This window comes from Gastrolobium bilobum, unplaced genomic scaffold, assembly GCF_033153095.1.
Source record: "Gastrolobium bilobum isolate Gb01-03AN ecotype WA unplaced genomic scaffold, APGP_CSIRO_Gbil_v1 utg1030, whole genome shotgun sequence".
In the NCBI taxonomy this organism is placed as follows: Eukaryota; Viridiplantae; Streptophyta; class Magnoliopsida; order Fabales; family Fabaceae; genus Gastrolobium; species Gastrolobium bilobum.
Genome location: NW_026898359.1, coordinates 267307 through 281962, shown reverse-complemented (window position 1 = coordinate 281962; position 14656 = coordinate 267307). Strand labels below are relative to the sequence as shown.

Below are 14656 nucleotides of genomic sequence, written 5' to 3'. Positions count from 1 at the left end.
CCAAATAAATTCCTACATGTCCAATAGCCTAAATTGGAGGAAGACACTTATGGTACAGGATCTATGTCATTCTGCAGGACAAATAGCCAAAATTATATGATATTCATTAGATTTATACCTCCGCTTCGCTATATTAAGTGAGAAACATCTGTTTACCAACCCAAAAAAAAAAAAAAAAATGAGAAACATCTACACAAACAGTTCAGGAGAGTTTAGATTTTAACACTAAATTTATTGAAATCTAATTGTGATAGTAAAGGCAGCATGAAAAAAGTCAGCATAAATACATGTTTGTTTCAATTTCCTCTTCTCCTTAATTAGTTATAAATGAAAAATAATAAAAAAAAAATTTTAAAACTTTATTGTTTTATTCAATCAAAAAAAGTTTTGTATAGAATTGGAAAATTTTATTAATTTTTAATATTGTCAACATTTTTATTGTTTTTTTAGGATGTAAAACTAGATAATTTAAAATTAACAAATTGATTTATGTTATCATACTAGCAATAATATATTGGATTTAAAATCTAATCTATGTAAAAATTAAAAACTTTGAAAATTGTAACATGTTATTGCCTTATTCAATTATAAAAACATATATGATCGTGTTAAATTATAGCATGGCGCATATTATATCATGATAAATTACACATTGTAAAGCATTAAGCAATTTTACAATAATTTAAATACTTATTATATAAAAAAAATCATGCACTGCACTAGGTACTAACTAGTTGTCATAGTAAGTCTAGTGGTCTTATTTATACGACACTAGGAAAAAAATTTAATTCCTCGGAAAAATTTACATATATGTTTTGTAAATTCATAGGCTTTTTGATCTTTTTACTCCTCATTAATTAATTAATAATTATTTTGCCCTTTATTTAAAATTATCTACCAATCTACCCTTCTTTAATCGATTAACTTGAATATTTAATCGATTAAATGGTCAAAACAATCAAAAAATGGTTGACTCGAGATTTAATCGATTAAATCTTCCTATTTAATCAATTAAATCTCCCAACAGGCAACAAAGGTCAAATCTACTCTATAAACAAAAGCATAATCCATGCATACGAAGCAAATCAACGAGCCTAAACAACCATACAAACAAAGAAACCAACAAATTCACCTCTTGATAAACAGATTTTCTGCATCATTTAGTCTACTTCGCAATGAACATACAAAATAATAACCTCATCAACGAGCTAAATTTGTTGGTGGAAACAAAAACATTATGTTTTAGGTCAATCCTATTAATGATTTTCTGGTCGCATGTATCCCAATAAAAAGCTTTTTCTGGCACACCTATTTGTTTTTGAAATTTTGGTCTTGCGACATTTGCAATCACATGGTCAAACATATCATCCTCTGCATATCCAACTAAAATATAATACAATTTCATCAATAATCCAATAACCCAATAATCGATGCAGAAGATTTACTCATCAAGAGGTGAATTATTGGTTTTTTTTTTTTTGGTTATCTATGCTTATTGATTTGATTCATATGTATGGAATCTGCTTTTGTTTATGGAGGAGATTTGACCTTTGTTGCCTGTTGGGAGATTTAATCGATTAAATATCCCTATTTAATCGATTAAATATCCCTATTTAATCGATTAAATCTCAAGTCAACCATTTGTAACTGTTTTGACCATTTAATCGATTAAATATTCAAGTTAATTGATTAAAGAGGGACACATTGGTAGATAATTTTGAATAAGGGACAAAATAGTTATTAATTAATTAATGAGGGACAAAATGATCAAAAAGCTAAATTCATAAGTTTAAAAAAATTTCTAAAATGTGATTATAAGGAACACCCGAAGGAGGTTATATTTATAACATTTTTTTGCTTATAACATTTTTTCAAACTTACAACATTTTATAACCAAATTTTAACTGTTAGTTTTCGTCAATCGATTATAATTTATTGGATTATATTTATTAATTAATTATTAATTCTCAATAAATTATAATCGTAACGAAAAGAGACTGTGAATATAACCTCTAACACCATAACACCTTATATAAGAAAGTTTTAGTTTGAAAACAACGTGGACTTGGTCCATATTAAATAGAAGATTAAAATATTAATGGAAGGTTAAACTTTAAAGTAACACAACCAGAGACAACCTGTATTGGAGGATTTTTGTTTTATTCAGTTGTGGTACAATATCCTTTTATTTATTACTTTAATTCTTTATAAAGACAAATGTTTTGACGTTGTATATGGGAATAATCTGATGATAAATATTTTTAAAGAGTTAATGCGATGAAACATGACAGGAAATATTACTTTAATGGTTTACTTTCTATAGAATTAAAATTTTCATGTGTAGTGTTTCTCCCCCACCAAAAAATAAAAAAAAATCCTATGTACTATGTAGTTGGGCTTCCACTTCAGCCATCAATACTTTATTTTAAAAAAATTCCCGTGTAGATTATACTAAAATATATACAAATATATGGAAACAATGCGCAACAATCCGTTGTAGTCTAGTTGGTCAGGATATTCGGCTCTCACCCGAAAGACCCGGGTTCAAGTCCCGGCAACGGAATATTTTTACTTTTTTGGGAAAAAGAATTGCAAAGCTGCATTGCATTGCAAGCATAGCTCTACCCTTGTAGTAGTTGGCTTCTAAAGAGGCAGAAGAAATCCTAATTAAACTTTGGCAACTAAATAAGTCATGATTTGATTGACAGCCAAACCCATTACATGAAAACAAATAAAGTAAGAGCTTTGATCGTTATAACTTTGATTGAATTTTGAAGTTACATTTATAGCTCTTCTCCTGTACTTGACATATATAGACTATGACCAATATTTGTGTTTTTTTAGGGTGATTTTCACTTCACATAGCAAAGCTCACTTGATTGAACCAAATTCCTTACCTTCACTCTCACTGCCCCACTTAGTTGCTGCACGCTCTTGGCTATCCCAAACAGTTCTTCTTCCCCCATCTTTGTCGTAGATGAAACCAATACCACTTGAGTTCCACAAAGCTCATCGTAAATCCTCTCGAATTCTTCCAACACTTCCTGAACTATTCCCACCTTGTTCTTCTTCAGCAGCATCTTCAACAACCCAACCAGATGCCCATGAAAATTCCCTTGCTCTACTACGTGCCTCATGGCTTGTCCTTTAAGCTCCTCAACCATTGAAGGGTCAACCAAAGTTGATTGAAAGGTCACATGTTGGATGAATTTCAAGAGACTCTGAACATCCTTCTGAACCATATGAAGGGAATTGCTGCTTTGAGCCACATCTATGACTGCTGCTGCATAACCAGTAGCAGGCTTTCGATGGAATATTGGAGAAGATGGTTTGAGTTTGAGAGGTGACGTGTCTAATGCTAGAGAAGTAGAAGACTTGTGTGAGAAAGTCTTGGTTTTGGGAACCAAGTTGGGTAAGGAAGTGGAGGAGACATGGGGTTGTGGATTTGGAGGACAGTTGGGGGTTGCATAGGTAGTTCTTTTAAAGTGATAGAATTCACGATTTGTAGGTGGGAGTGTTGGGACTTTGAGGGTTGAAACAGAACTTGACAGAGTATCCATTGAAATAGAGATCAGAGAAGAGAGAGTGAGTATGAGATGGATAAGTTTTTAGGCATTGGCTTTTGTAGACAAGAAAAACAATGGGACGATAAGTTTTAGCCACCAGGTCTGATACTGGTGGGGTTACCTTGAAAGCAACCATTCAATTTTCTGTAATCGTTGGAATGTTAGGTTTAACCCAAGTTGTGCTCTTTCATTGAAATGAATGGAATTTTAAATGTCCATTGGTTTTTTTTTTTTTTAATAAAATTCAGTTGACCTATCAATGAATTCAATCCACTGGTTACACTATTTAAATTGAATTTATATAATGATATATAATAAATAGAAATAATATAACAATCAAAAGTGATTTAACTTGGTGACCCACAGGGGTTTTCGCGGTCTAGATTGGATCGGTTTTGAAAGCAAAAATCATCCGATTCAATCCCTTCGGTTTGACAATGTAATCATCCATTCGGTTTGGACTTTTTTTCAAATCCAATCCAATTTTTTTCGGTTTGGATTGGATCGGTTTTCGGTTTTTTGAAAATCCTAAAATTTGTTTCATGCAGTAACATCTTTTGTATATATATTGGCTTTGTAAAAAAAAATTGAAATACAAAAGAATCAGTAAACGATAATATAGTTTTTTTTTTGGGCAATGAGATATGAAGCTCTACGCAGATGAAATTTTGTTGATGAGATGTGACTAGGTTTAGTTGATGGGTTAATGAGTCTTGAGTTTAGAAAAAATTTTATTATGATTGGAGAAACACCAAAGTAAGTAGAGGAGAATTAATATATTGGATCGGTTTTCATTAAGGATTCCAAAAACCGATCCAATCCAATTAAAAGTTGCGATTTTTTTTTGGTTTTTTATTTTTCGGTTTTCGATTTGTTCGGTTATCGGTTTGGTCACCACAGTTTGAATCAGTTTGGATCGGTTGATGAACACCTCTAGTGACCGATATATCTAGTCAGGTCAAACCGGTTTTAATAACATTGTTTTAACATGTATAATGGAGGGATAACATGACCGCACAATGCTTGATAACTAATTACTTCAATTTTTGTAATATCAGTGCATATAATAATGCAAAATTTAGTGTAATAGTCTGTATATCGTGCCTTGTTTTGCCACAATAAAAATAAATTAATAAAGGGATAGAAGTTTTTCATGCCCATATATTTTAGGTAAATTATTTTAACAATTTAAGTTTTTTTAAATTGATTTAGTTATATATACTTAATTATGAAATATCCTATCAAATGGCACAAATAATTTGTAAGTTCTGACTTGAAAGCAATGCATCCGTTGCACGAGAGTCCTAATAATAATTGTGATTGCACCATGGGTCATGCAACAGTACTTCACCACTTTTTCAGTTTACAAGCAAGAAGTGATAATTCAGGAATCAGGAGGGTGTTTTCCGTACCACACCAGCTCTGTCGGTGCAGAGAAGCCCAAGCTGTGTCCTACTGTGCTGATTGCTCCGTCACTGCAATGGATTCATAGAATGTTTTGTTTTATCAACCTTGTAGGAATCTCACCACGCGGAAGCGCATCGAACCAACACGACGAGAGAAAAGATTAACCTTCATCGTTTTGATTACCTGGAAGGGCGTAGTTATGTGACCACGAACAATAGTTGTTCTCGAGGAGGATGAGATGGTTGTGTGGGCAACCGTTCAGATGATGAACGTCTGCCTCTTGGGTTTGTTTCTGATGATCTGTTCACCTTGGAGGCACAAGAGGAGAAAACTATGAATATATACACTTAGGTCTTAGATATAACTTAACCCTAAGCCTCATGGGCTCAAGTGTCACTGAAGCCCAATAGGACTTTAGTGACCAAAAAAGCATATATCCAACAAACCTATGTCACTGCAATGAGACACTGAGGGGACAAATTTAATTTCAGATCTTATCATGTGTGTCTGGAACAACTGGTAGGCCATGCTCACGCTACAAATACAGACTAAATCTCTAGTCAAAATGTTTCAGGCCATGCTCATGCTACATATAGATACAATATCTTCACTCAAAAGGTTTTTTTTTCCCCAAAAAATAAAATAAAAAAGAATAATTATAGACCAAATGGAAAACATCTATTTCGTCCCAAAGTCTTCCTTACGATTCTTGTTAACTGCAGTGATCACATTATCTTTTGTTCCTTGTTAATTAGATCTTTAATTTCATCTAGTCGTAGTAGATAAACGAGTTGTTTCATTTTGGTCGGATCAGTAGATGAAGCATTTGAATTACAGGTCCCCAATAAATATGTTATGCTCTATTGTATTTCACCGTGAGTACTGGATATTTTTTAACTTATTGGTTCTTCCGTATTTCAACACTTGGGATTCATCATGACACCAGTAAAACAACTAATGAAACTCAGACTTCACATTATATCTAAGTTGGAAATAGTTAATGAATCTTGGGCTCTATTGCGTGAGCTGTTTCACCAGTGTTCAGGACCACCGCCCTTTTGCTTCAATGATGCAAACAAGCTTTAAGAAAAATAATTACAATTTAGAGAGCCATTTGATATATACAAATCAACCAAAAATATGTTTGCATGAAAAAGTCATTATATAAAAATTAAGAGCAAAGCCATGTATGCACGGATTGCGCTAGAAATCGTGACCAAAATGACCCGAAAATAGATACTTCAACTGCTCAATAAATCTCAATTCCCAATTCCCTAGGAAACCATCACAACCTCTAGAATATTTTTATTTATCAACTCTTTTTTTTGGTTAGGTAAGAATAATTTTCTCTTTATGAGCATAAAATAGATGGAGTTCTATCAAAATTCATAAACATCTAAAAAGAGATAAAAACAAATTTCTCTCATGACAAATTGACGTGAAATTTTACCAGGAGAGATACATTCCAGTTTAACTAGATACTATGGTATCACTGTGGCATGCTCAAAACAATACAGCTGCCATATATATAAATGTTATATTTGGTGTGGTACACTTCATTTGGTAAAGCATTAAAGGGAGACAAAGACACAGGGCCATTTCCTTTCCTATTAATTTCTTTCTTTTGACACTAGCAGTGATTCAAAACTGGTCTTGTCCGGCTCATCTTTTTTCCAACCTATTCCATGTTCTTTTACTTTCTCCTACTTAACTCCACGACCTATACTTTGACCAACTGTATCTTTTGCTGGGGAAGACTAGCCAAAGGTTAGATTTCAAACTCTTGCTGGTATTGGGAAGAAAATGAATCAGGAAATGAATGGGGTTGAGGCTGAGAGGATGCATGAGAAAGTAGATTATGTGTTTAAGGTGGTGGTGATTGGGGACTCAGCAGTGGGCAAGACTCAAATACTCTCAAGGTTTGCTAAGAATGAGTTCTGCTTTGACTCAAAGTCCACCATTGGAGTTGAGTTCCAAACTAGAACTCTCACAATTAATGGCAAAGTCATCAAAGCCCAGATCTGGGATACTGCTGGCCAAGAAAGGTTCACCTCTTCTCTCTTCCTCTCATGCTTTATGTATATCTCTCTTTGATTTGCTTGTCCATCCCTTGAACTTTAATATTATTATATTTTACAACATGGCTATTCATTTTCCCTACTATCATATTACCAAGCACAACAACACATATTTTGACTATAGTTGTATAGGTAATCATTTTCCTTTTCCTGATCTGGTCCCATAAGTTACATCAGCATTTTACAAGGGCTCGTAAAAAGACTCTGAACAGTTATGGAAGAATGTCATGGTTCTTGCATATTATGTTAGCCCATCTAATTTGTCAGATTCGACATATTCACTATAAATGAGGTTGCCCATAAAACGTATAAATGAGGTGGTTGGGTAGGAAATTGAATAGAATTCTGACAAAATGCATGGATGAAAGTTGGTCATTTTGGTGCAGAACTGCAGATAAATTATGACAATTTAACATTATATATAATATGGTATGGGTAAATATTGTTGGTGATATAATAGGTACAGGGCTGTGACAAGTGCATACTACAGAGGTGCATTAGGGGCCATGCTGGTGTACGACATAACTAAAAGGCAGTCGTTTGATCATGTGGCTAGGTGGGTTGAGGAACTGCGAGCACACGCCGACAGTTCCATTGTGATCATGCTAATTGGGAACAAAGGTGATCTTGTGGACCAGAGAGTGGTACACGCGGAAGATGCTGTGGAGTTTGCAGAGGATCAGGGCCTCTTCTTCTCTGAGACTTCAGCTCTCAGTGGTGAGAATGTGGAGAGTGCCTTTTTTAAATTGCTTCAAGAGATTAATAGGGTAGTCTCAAAAAAGCCATTGGAATGTAGTAATGGGAACCCCAATGGTCACAACAACACTGCCACTCTTAAAGGATTAAAAATAGATACGATCTCAGGTCCTGAATTGGAAATTAGTGAGATGAAGAAATTATCTTCATGTTCTTGTTGATCAAGTTATATATATTAAGATCTTGGTTAAACGAGAGAAAAGTGCATATAGTAAGTCCTTTTTTTTTTTTTTAACGTTCTTAGCTATCCATGGGGATAATGTGGTAAGTGAGGATGATTCATATCATTTGGTGTAAAGAACCAATTCAACCCAAAAGCTTAAGGTGTTGAATGAAACTACATCAATAGTTTTATATATCTCACCATTTGGTCGTTGCTTTCGATGCTCAGAATTGAAGAGCATTTATCCTGTTTCAGTTTGATTATGACGTATTACTGCAATGAAGTTGATGTATTGTTTTTACTCTCTTTTTTTAAAAATAAAATAAAATTAAGAGCCTATTTTACTCAAATCGTTATTTTTTTAATAAAAAACTAGATTGAGAATTAATCACTCGTCATAAAAGGGATGTGTGACTAGAATGGGACATATTTTAATGTAGGGTTTCTTTTTGGTAAGTAGATTTTAAGGAATTTTTTTTCCCCAACAATCTTCAACAAAGGTATTTTACAAGGCCATGTCCACAACTGAGAAATTCTTTAGTCTGAGTGTGGAGCTGAGTAGGCTTATACTCTCTCCAGTTGAGCCCGCCTTTAATCTGGCCCAAATTATATGAATACAAAGTTAGGCTTTAATAAACTTAGCCCACACATACACTGTGAAGAGCGAAAAAGTTGCAATGTCAAAAAACAAAATGGAGCAGAAAAAAATTGGATAATGTTTTTTTCCTTTCACATGACACGAACAATTTTTCTACATACACTTAAAAGTGAGCCCATCTAACTTTTTTAATTTTCTTTTGTTTTAAAAATGGTGGATCCCACGATTTATTGTTTCTATGATATGACCTAAGAATTTTTCCTAACATGATATTTGTTTTTTCCAAAAAAATTCTCTAGCATGGCATGCAATTTTTTTTATTAGGGTATCTTCAGTTAAAACGACATATTAAAAATAAGCCATAGCATAAAAAACTAAACTTTAGAAACTTCATTACTACGAAAAAGTGAAGTTCAACGTTAACCGAAGGCTAACCTAAACCAAGTTTAATCCTTTATCAAATTACATTTCTTTGTTAATTTAATTACTTGCACCTCCAATTAATAAAAAAAGTATAGGAGTTTGACAAAACAAAAGAAAATACTATAAACATCGCCATCGATTATGCTTGGTGCCATTTCTCTGGCTTTGTTTTATTTGGTGAGAGACTAGGACTTTGTTGGACAATTGACCACCGTACCTTATATATTCATTCTTCAAGCTAAAACCAAAATGCCAAATACAATCACGAGTTAGTTATAACTTTATAATCAATGGCGACACCTAAGAAACCAATTTTAAGGTCATCAATCTGTCACAAACAGCTGAAGCATAATGATTATTAATTCTCTTTTCAGCGCCGCTTTAGGCCTTACCATTAGAACATCCTAGCATATTGGACCTAAAAAACAAACAAATAAATTAAACTCTCTAACTAGTTTCAACAATTAATGGCCCATTTTTCAATTCCAATCATAATTACACCTTACAATTGGGGTGAATTTAAATAAAAGTTGTGAATTTAATACTTGAATAAATAGAGTAAGATGATCTTGTACAAAATGTTATTTTTATGTGTAACTTAAAATTTAATTAGCTTGAATATTAGTTATTGAAATTTTGGTTTGACAATCGAATTAAGTTGGGTAATTGATGAATGGTGAAAAAATAAAAATAAAATGATTTGACACAACATGACATGCACAATATTAATTTTAAAAATCGAATTATAGGATTGCCTTTAAAATAAATGAGACAGTCATAATCCAATCTGAGAAGCAATCACCAACAACTCTCATATGCGACTGCGAGGTGAAGAAATAAAATTACCCTTATGCCTATGTGTGCATGACTCTTGACGGTTTCCATAGGGCAACCAAAATGCATAATATAAATTTATTCTTGTAATAGCAATACGAGTTAACCAGCTTTTTATGGGAAATTCATCACAAGGCCTACAAACCCCTGATAAGTACTTGCACATCATAAATGGACCAAACCAATAAATGGTATATAGTATTTAGTTAATCATTGTTTAAGGTATATACGACTATACTAGTTCAAATAAGATTATAAAAGCCCAACATTAATCATTAAAAAAAGGAATACATTCAAAACATTTGATTTTAAATTTTTTTTCAGTTCATTAATAAGTCATACTATTTAAATTATGGAGCTCTATTTTAATTTTTTGCATTTAATCATCGTAAGTCTAGTTTTCTTGCACACAAGGCATACTTTTCTTTATTGGTTTCACATTATATGTTGTTCCGTTAATCATAAGGTTGGTGGGGGGAATAAAGATTAAAGAAGACGCAACCAAATCAAACATAAAAATGACTGAAAATTATATACTATCTGTTTGGCTAGTAATTGAGTTTCTGTCATCACCAAAGATGCTTTGGTAGTGGACCAATGCTTAGAATATGGAAAAGGGGAGATGTTACAAAGAATCAGATACATATGACTCTTCAAAATTTCACGGCATACCATGAATTAGTTTTACACTATTTAAGTGACTATTAGGGGCGTTTGGTTGAGGAGAAATTTTATGAATAATGATATTTATAGGGAAGTGAGTTTGGTAGGAAAATATAAAAAAAAGTTGTTTGGTTGAAAAAAATTTAACTGGGAGAATTAGATAACTTTTATAAAGTCTATGTTTGGTTGTAGGTAAAATATAAATGGAAAAAAAGACACCAACCAACAAAATCCAAGATAACCATGCAAATGGGGGGAATACCACATCTAAAGTGAGAATATTTGTCCATCAATTTTGATCCAAATAGCCATGCAAATGAGATACCTAGCAAACTGATTTAGGTGAACAAATTTGAAAGTTGGTCAACTAAACATGGACACCTTACAATCTCACTTCTAATTTGCCTATCTATCTCACCATAATCCTCTTACCAAACACATCCTTAGACGGGACATTGACCATATTGACACTCCTTTAATAAAAATTTACCTGATTGCCACTTCTGAAAAAAAATTTGCCAAAATGTCACGCCTGAATCCCGCTGGTCTGACAAGCGGGAATAGACTGGACACGTGTCAGCGTTTGAATGGTCAACCATTTTCGCTGGGCTGCCCAGCTAGAATGACAGAATGCTGACACGTGACAAAAGTACAGACATCCAGAGAATGTCTGTGCTTTTGCCACGTGTCAACATTCTGTCATTCTAGCTGGGCAGCCCAACGAGAATGGTTGACCATTCAGACGCTGACACGTGTCCAGTCCATTTCCGCTTGTCAGACCAGTGAGATTCAGACGTGGCATTTTGACAATTTTTTTTTTAAAATGACAATCAGATAAAATTTTGTCTAAAAAGTGACAGTACGGTCATTGTCACTCCTTAGAGTCCCGAAAGAACAATTGCTGAATTATGTGATGTTTTTGTCAGATGATTGACCATGTACGGTGCCCTTATGGAAATGAAAGTTAATCATGTAAATTTAGTTTTGCGAATGATATTTCTCCATGCTGAGTAAGCTGTTTCTGTAACTAAGACAACAGATATGGACTTCACAGAAAGAAAAGCCGAAAAAGTACTCATCAAAAAGTTTGTAGAAAATGAAAATGGAAGAGTTCCATCACACTCTGACAGAAAGTTAATCAAACATGCTGGATGCTGCCGCACCAATTTATGATGACAGACCAAAGTGTACTTTATTTCTTTTCAGTTTTTTTTTTCATTTCCATAAAATCAGTGACGGAGTTAGGTATATTTTGGACGTGGTTTCGGTTCGGATTAAAAATTAATAAATTATACTTATTATATATAATTATATAATTTGACCCGAGTTAAAATTATAATTGACCCCGGACTACAATTTATATTTTGATCTTATCTAAAACTTAATATTTTTTTCTTCTTCTTATAATGAGAAATAATATTTTAAAAATGGAAAAAAACTGTACAGCCCTTAAACTAAATATTGAAAAAGCAAAGAAGAAATAACTGGGAAGAAAAAAAAACTATACAGGGTAGTTTCCTTTTTTTTTAAAAAAAAAAAAGTGAAAACTATACATGAAAATGGATTCACAGCAATACACCAAAATGGGGAAACAACTCTACAGGATAATTTTCTTTTGTCTATGCAAATTCTTTTCCTATAAGCGGTTATCAATCTATTTCTAATGATATGAATTCCCACACTAATCACTAGGATAAAAATGAACACACTTTTAAGAGCGCATCAATTTTGGATCCAATGAATAAATGCATGACAAATATGGCTATGGACAAAGAAGGGTTGCCTCCAAATTGACACATTTTGATAGAGTCTTCCCCCGAACAGGAGCAATCAAGAACACTGCACACGTGTCCTCCAATGCAATCGTCGTTCAACGCAACGGGCTTGCCAAGGAACTATTGGACGACGGAGATCTTCTGGCAACCCTCAATCTGAAAAAACCGTGCATTTTCCGCAAATCCTTAACTGAATGGAGACCCTCACCGCATAGCACATCATCGGGTTCATCCAATACATCATCCCCCGTACGCCGTCCGATCATCCCGCACCCCCTGCCATCGCCGTCCGTTTGCAAGGCGGTGATGACCGATTTAATGGCCCGACTCGGCGAGTTACGGTTCGCTATCATCAACTCACCGATTTCGGCGGGGCTCAAACTCGCCCCGTTCTGAAAGATCTCCTGCACCTGAGGGAACAGCTTGTGGTCCTTCACGCCAAGGTAGCTACTCGCAAGCGTCTTGAACGCCGAGAAATCGCAAAGCGGGAAATGGATATGGACATCCACCCGACCCGGCCGAAGCAAGTTCGGATCCACGTGATCCTTGCTGTTCATCGTGAACACCATAACCCTCTCTTCGCCGCAGCACGAGCTCAAAATTCCGTCCATGAAGTTCAGTATCCCAGACAAGCTCACTCCCCTGTTCGATTTCTCCGCAAGGAAACGGTCCAGGTCCTCGATGACCACGATCGATTTCGGCGTCGTTTGGAGGAGGAGGAATTTGAGATCCGAATCGCTTGGAACCTTAGACAGATCGACGTCGTACACGTCGTAGCAGAGGAAATTGGCCATGGCGGCGACGAAGCTCGATTTTCCGGTACCGGAGGGACCATACAAGAGGAAGCTCCGTTTCCAGGCCCGGCCCAACCGGTGGTAGTATTGTTTGGCTTTGAGGAAAGATTCGAGATCGGTCTTGACTCTGTTCTTGAGATCGGGTTCCATGGCGATGGTGTCGAGCGTGGACGGGTGGGTAAAAGGAATGGATCTCCACCGTCCGAAGGAGTCGGCGTTCATGTAGAGGCGCAAATCACGGTTCCCTTGCTGCTCGATTTCGTCGGCAACTGCATGAATGTGTTGAAGATAAGGGCGAAGGATTCGGCGCTTATCCACCTTTCTTATCTTGAGAACGAAGGTTCTGGTTCTGGCTCTGGTTCTGGTGCTGGTACTGTTAGGTTCGGGTCTTTCGTCGCCGGTTTCGTTGAACCAGAAGACGGTGGCTCCGAGAAAACGGTCCTCGATTGTTTGATTAGGACCGAGGCAGAGAACGATGTCGTTTTGCTTCTTCACTGTGATGAGGTGGGCGAAGTCTGAGTCTTCGATGGAAGGCAGGGAATGCAAGTAGAGGGAGACCTTTCTGTAGAGGTGATTGTGCTGCATAGTTTCGTTTAGTTCTGGCACTTTTAAGAACTGGTACACGTGGAACCAATCTTGGATGATTCTCCATAGCTTCTTGATGGCCGTTTCTAACACCATCGCCCGAATCGATAATAAAACGACGAGGGCGAGAGTTAAGAGAAATAAGAGGTTGAAAAGAATCATCGCAAGCAATCTCATACTAGAACCATGTTGGGATGAATGGGTTCTACTGAATTCGACGGAACGAGTATGAAGCTGTTGCTGCTGTTGCAGGGGGGTAGCATAATCGAATCAAATAGAATCGGAATTAATTATTCGATTGAGGTGATTGTGTGTGACGCTGTTCAGGAATGACAGCAAGGAGGAGCGAGTGCGTTTCGAGCAAGGGTAAGCCACTTTTATTGCTACTGCGCAACAAGATAGTTTACCGCGTCTTTTACTCTGTTACGCGCCTGAAACCTATTTTGGATTTCTATCTACTTTTAAAAAAGAGTTTTATTAATGTTACGTGACAGTGGATTTTTCAACACACACAATAATAGGGAGAGAGAAAGTGGAATGATGAAAGATAAAGAAAAATATGTGGACCCCACTTCTTTAATGTGTGTAGGAAAGTGAAGTTATGTTATATAAAATAATAAACATAAACTCCTTTAAAAAATTACAGTTGTTCCTTAAATCTAATGAAAATTCAAATTATTTATGGTGAATAAAATTTCAGTGCATCGGATCACCAAACTCAGTTGTCACTTTTACTAAAAGGAGAAAAAAAATATAGTTTTTATTCATGCTTTTTAATATTTCCTTTTAAGTTCTAAAAAAAAAAGAAAATTTAGTTAAAGGACCATTGAATTTGATGCGCCCAGTGCAATAAAGTTTTTCATTTGACTGACATAAACAATAGAGAAAAGGAGTGATGATGTCAAGGTGAACCGCTGAAAGGGGATTCGACGAGGAAACTTAAGCAATTACAATTAGGGGGGTTTGGTTGAGGAGAAATATTATGAATAATAGGAAAATGTTATGCATAGGGAA

General features: G+C 35.2%; 3 protein-coding genes and 1 non-coding gene across 4 annotated transcripts; 2 read left to right on the top strand and 2 right to left on the bottom strand.

Moving 5' to 3' along the window:
* The first annotated feature begins 2490 nt into the window (after window positions 1-2490).
* On the top strand, window positions 2491-2563 carry TRNAE-CUC (transfer RNA glutamic acid (anticodon CUC)). The gene has a single exon. It is a non-coding gene; the product is annotated as a tRNA-Glu (tRNA).
* Window positions 2564-2673: 110 nt separating this feature from the next.
* Window positions 2674-3627, bottom strand: LOC133315304 (ATP synthase subunit delta, chloroplastic). The gene has a single exon (XM_061516901.1). The coding sequence runs from the start codon at window positions 3558-3560 to the stop codon at window positions 2853-2855; it is 708 nt and encodes a 235-aa protein (XP_061372885.1). The 5' UTR covers window positions 3561-3627; the 3' UTR covers window positions 2674-2852.
* A 3149-nt stretch (window positions 3628-6776) lies between these two features.
* Window positions 6777-7968, top strand: LOC133315284 (ras-related protein RABA3-like). Its single transcript, XM_061516882.1, has 2 exons — window positions 6777-7018; window positions 7512-7968. Exons 1-2 carry the CDS (start codon window positions 6777-6779, stop codon window positions 7966-7968), a joined length of 699 nt encoding a protein of 232 aa, XP_061372866.1.
* Window positions 7969-12078: 4110 nt separating this feature from the next.
* Window positions 12079-14204, bottom strand: LOC133315306 (AAA-ATPase At2g46620-like). The gene has a single exon (XM_061516902.1). It carries the CDS (start codon window positions 13817-13819, stop codon window positions 12359-12361), a length of 1461 nt encoding a protein of 486 aa, XP_061372886.1. The 5' UTR covers window positions 13820-14204; the 3' UTR covers window positions 12079-12358.
* Between the last annotated feature and the right edge of the window lie 452 nt (window positions 14205-14656).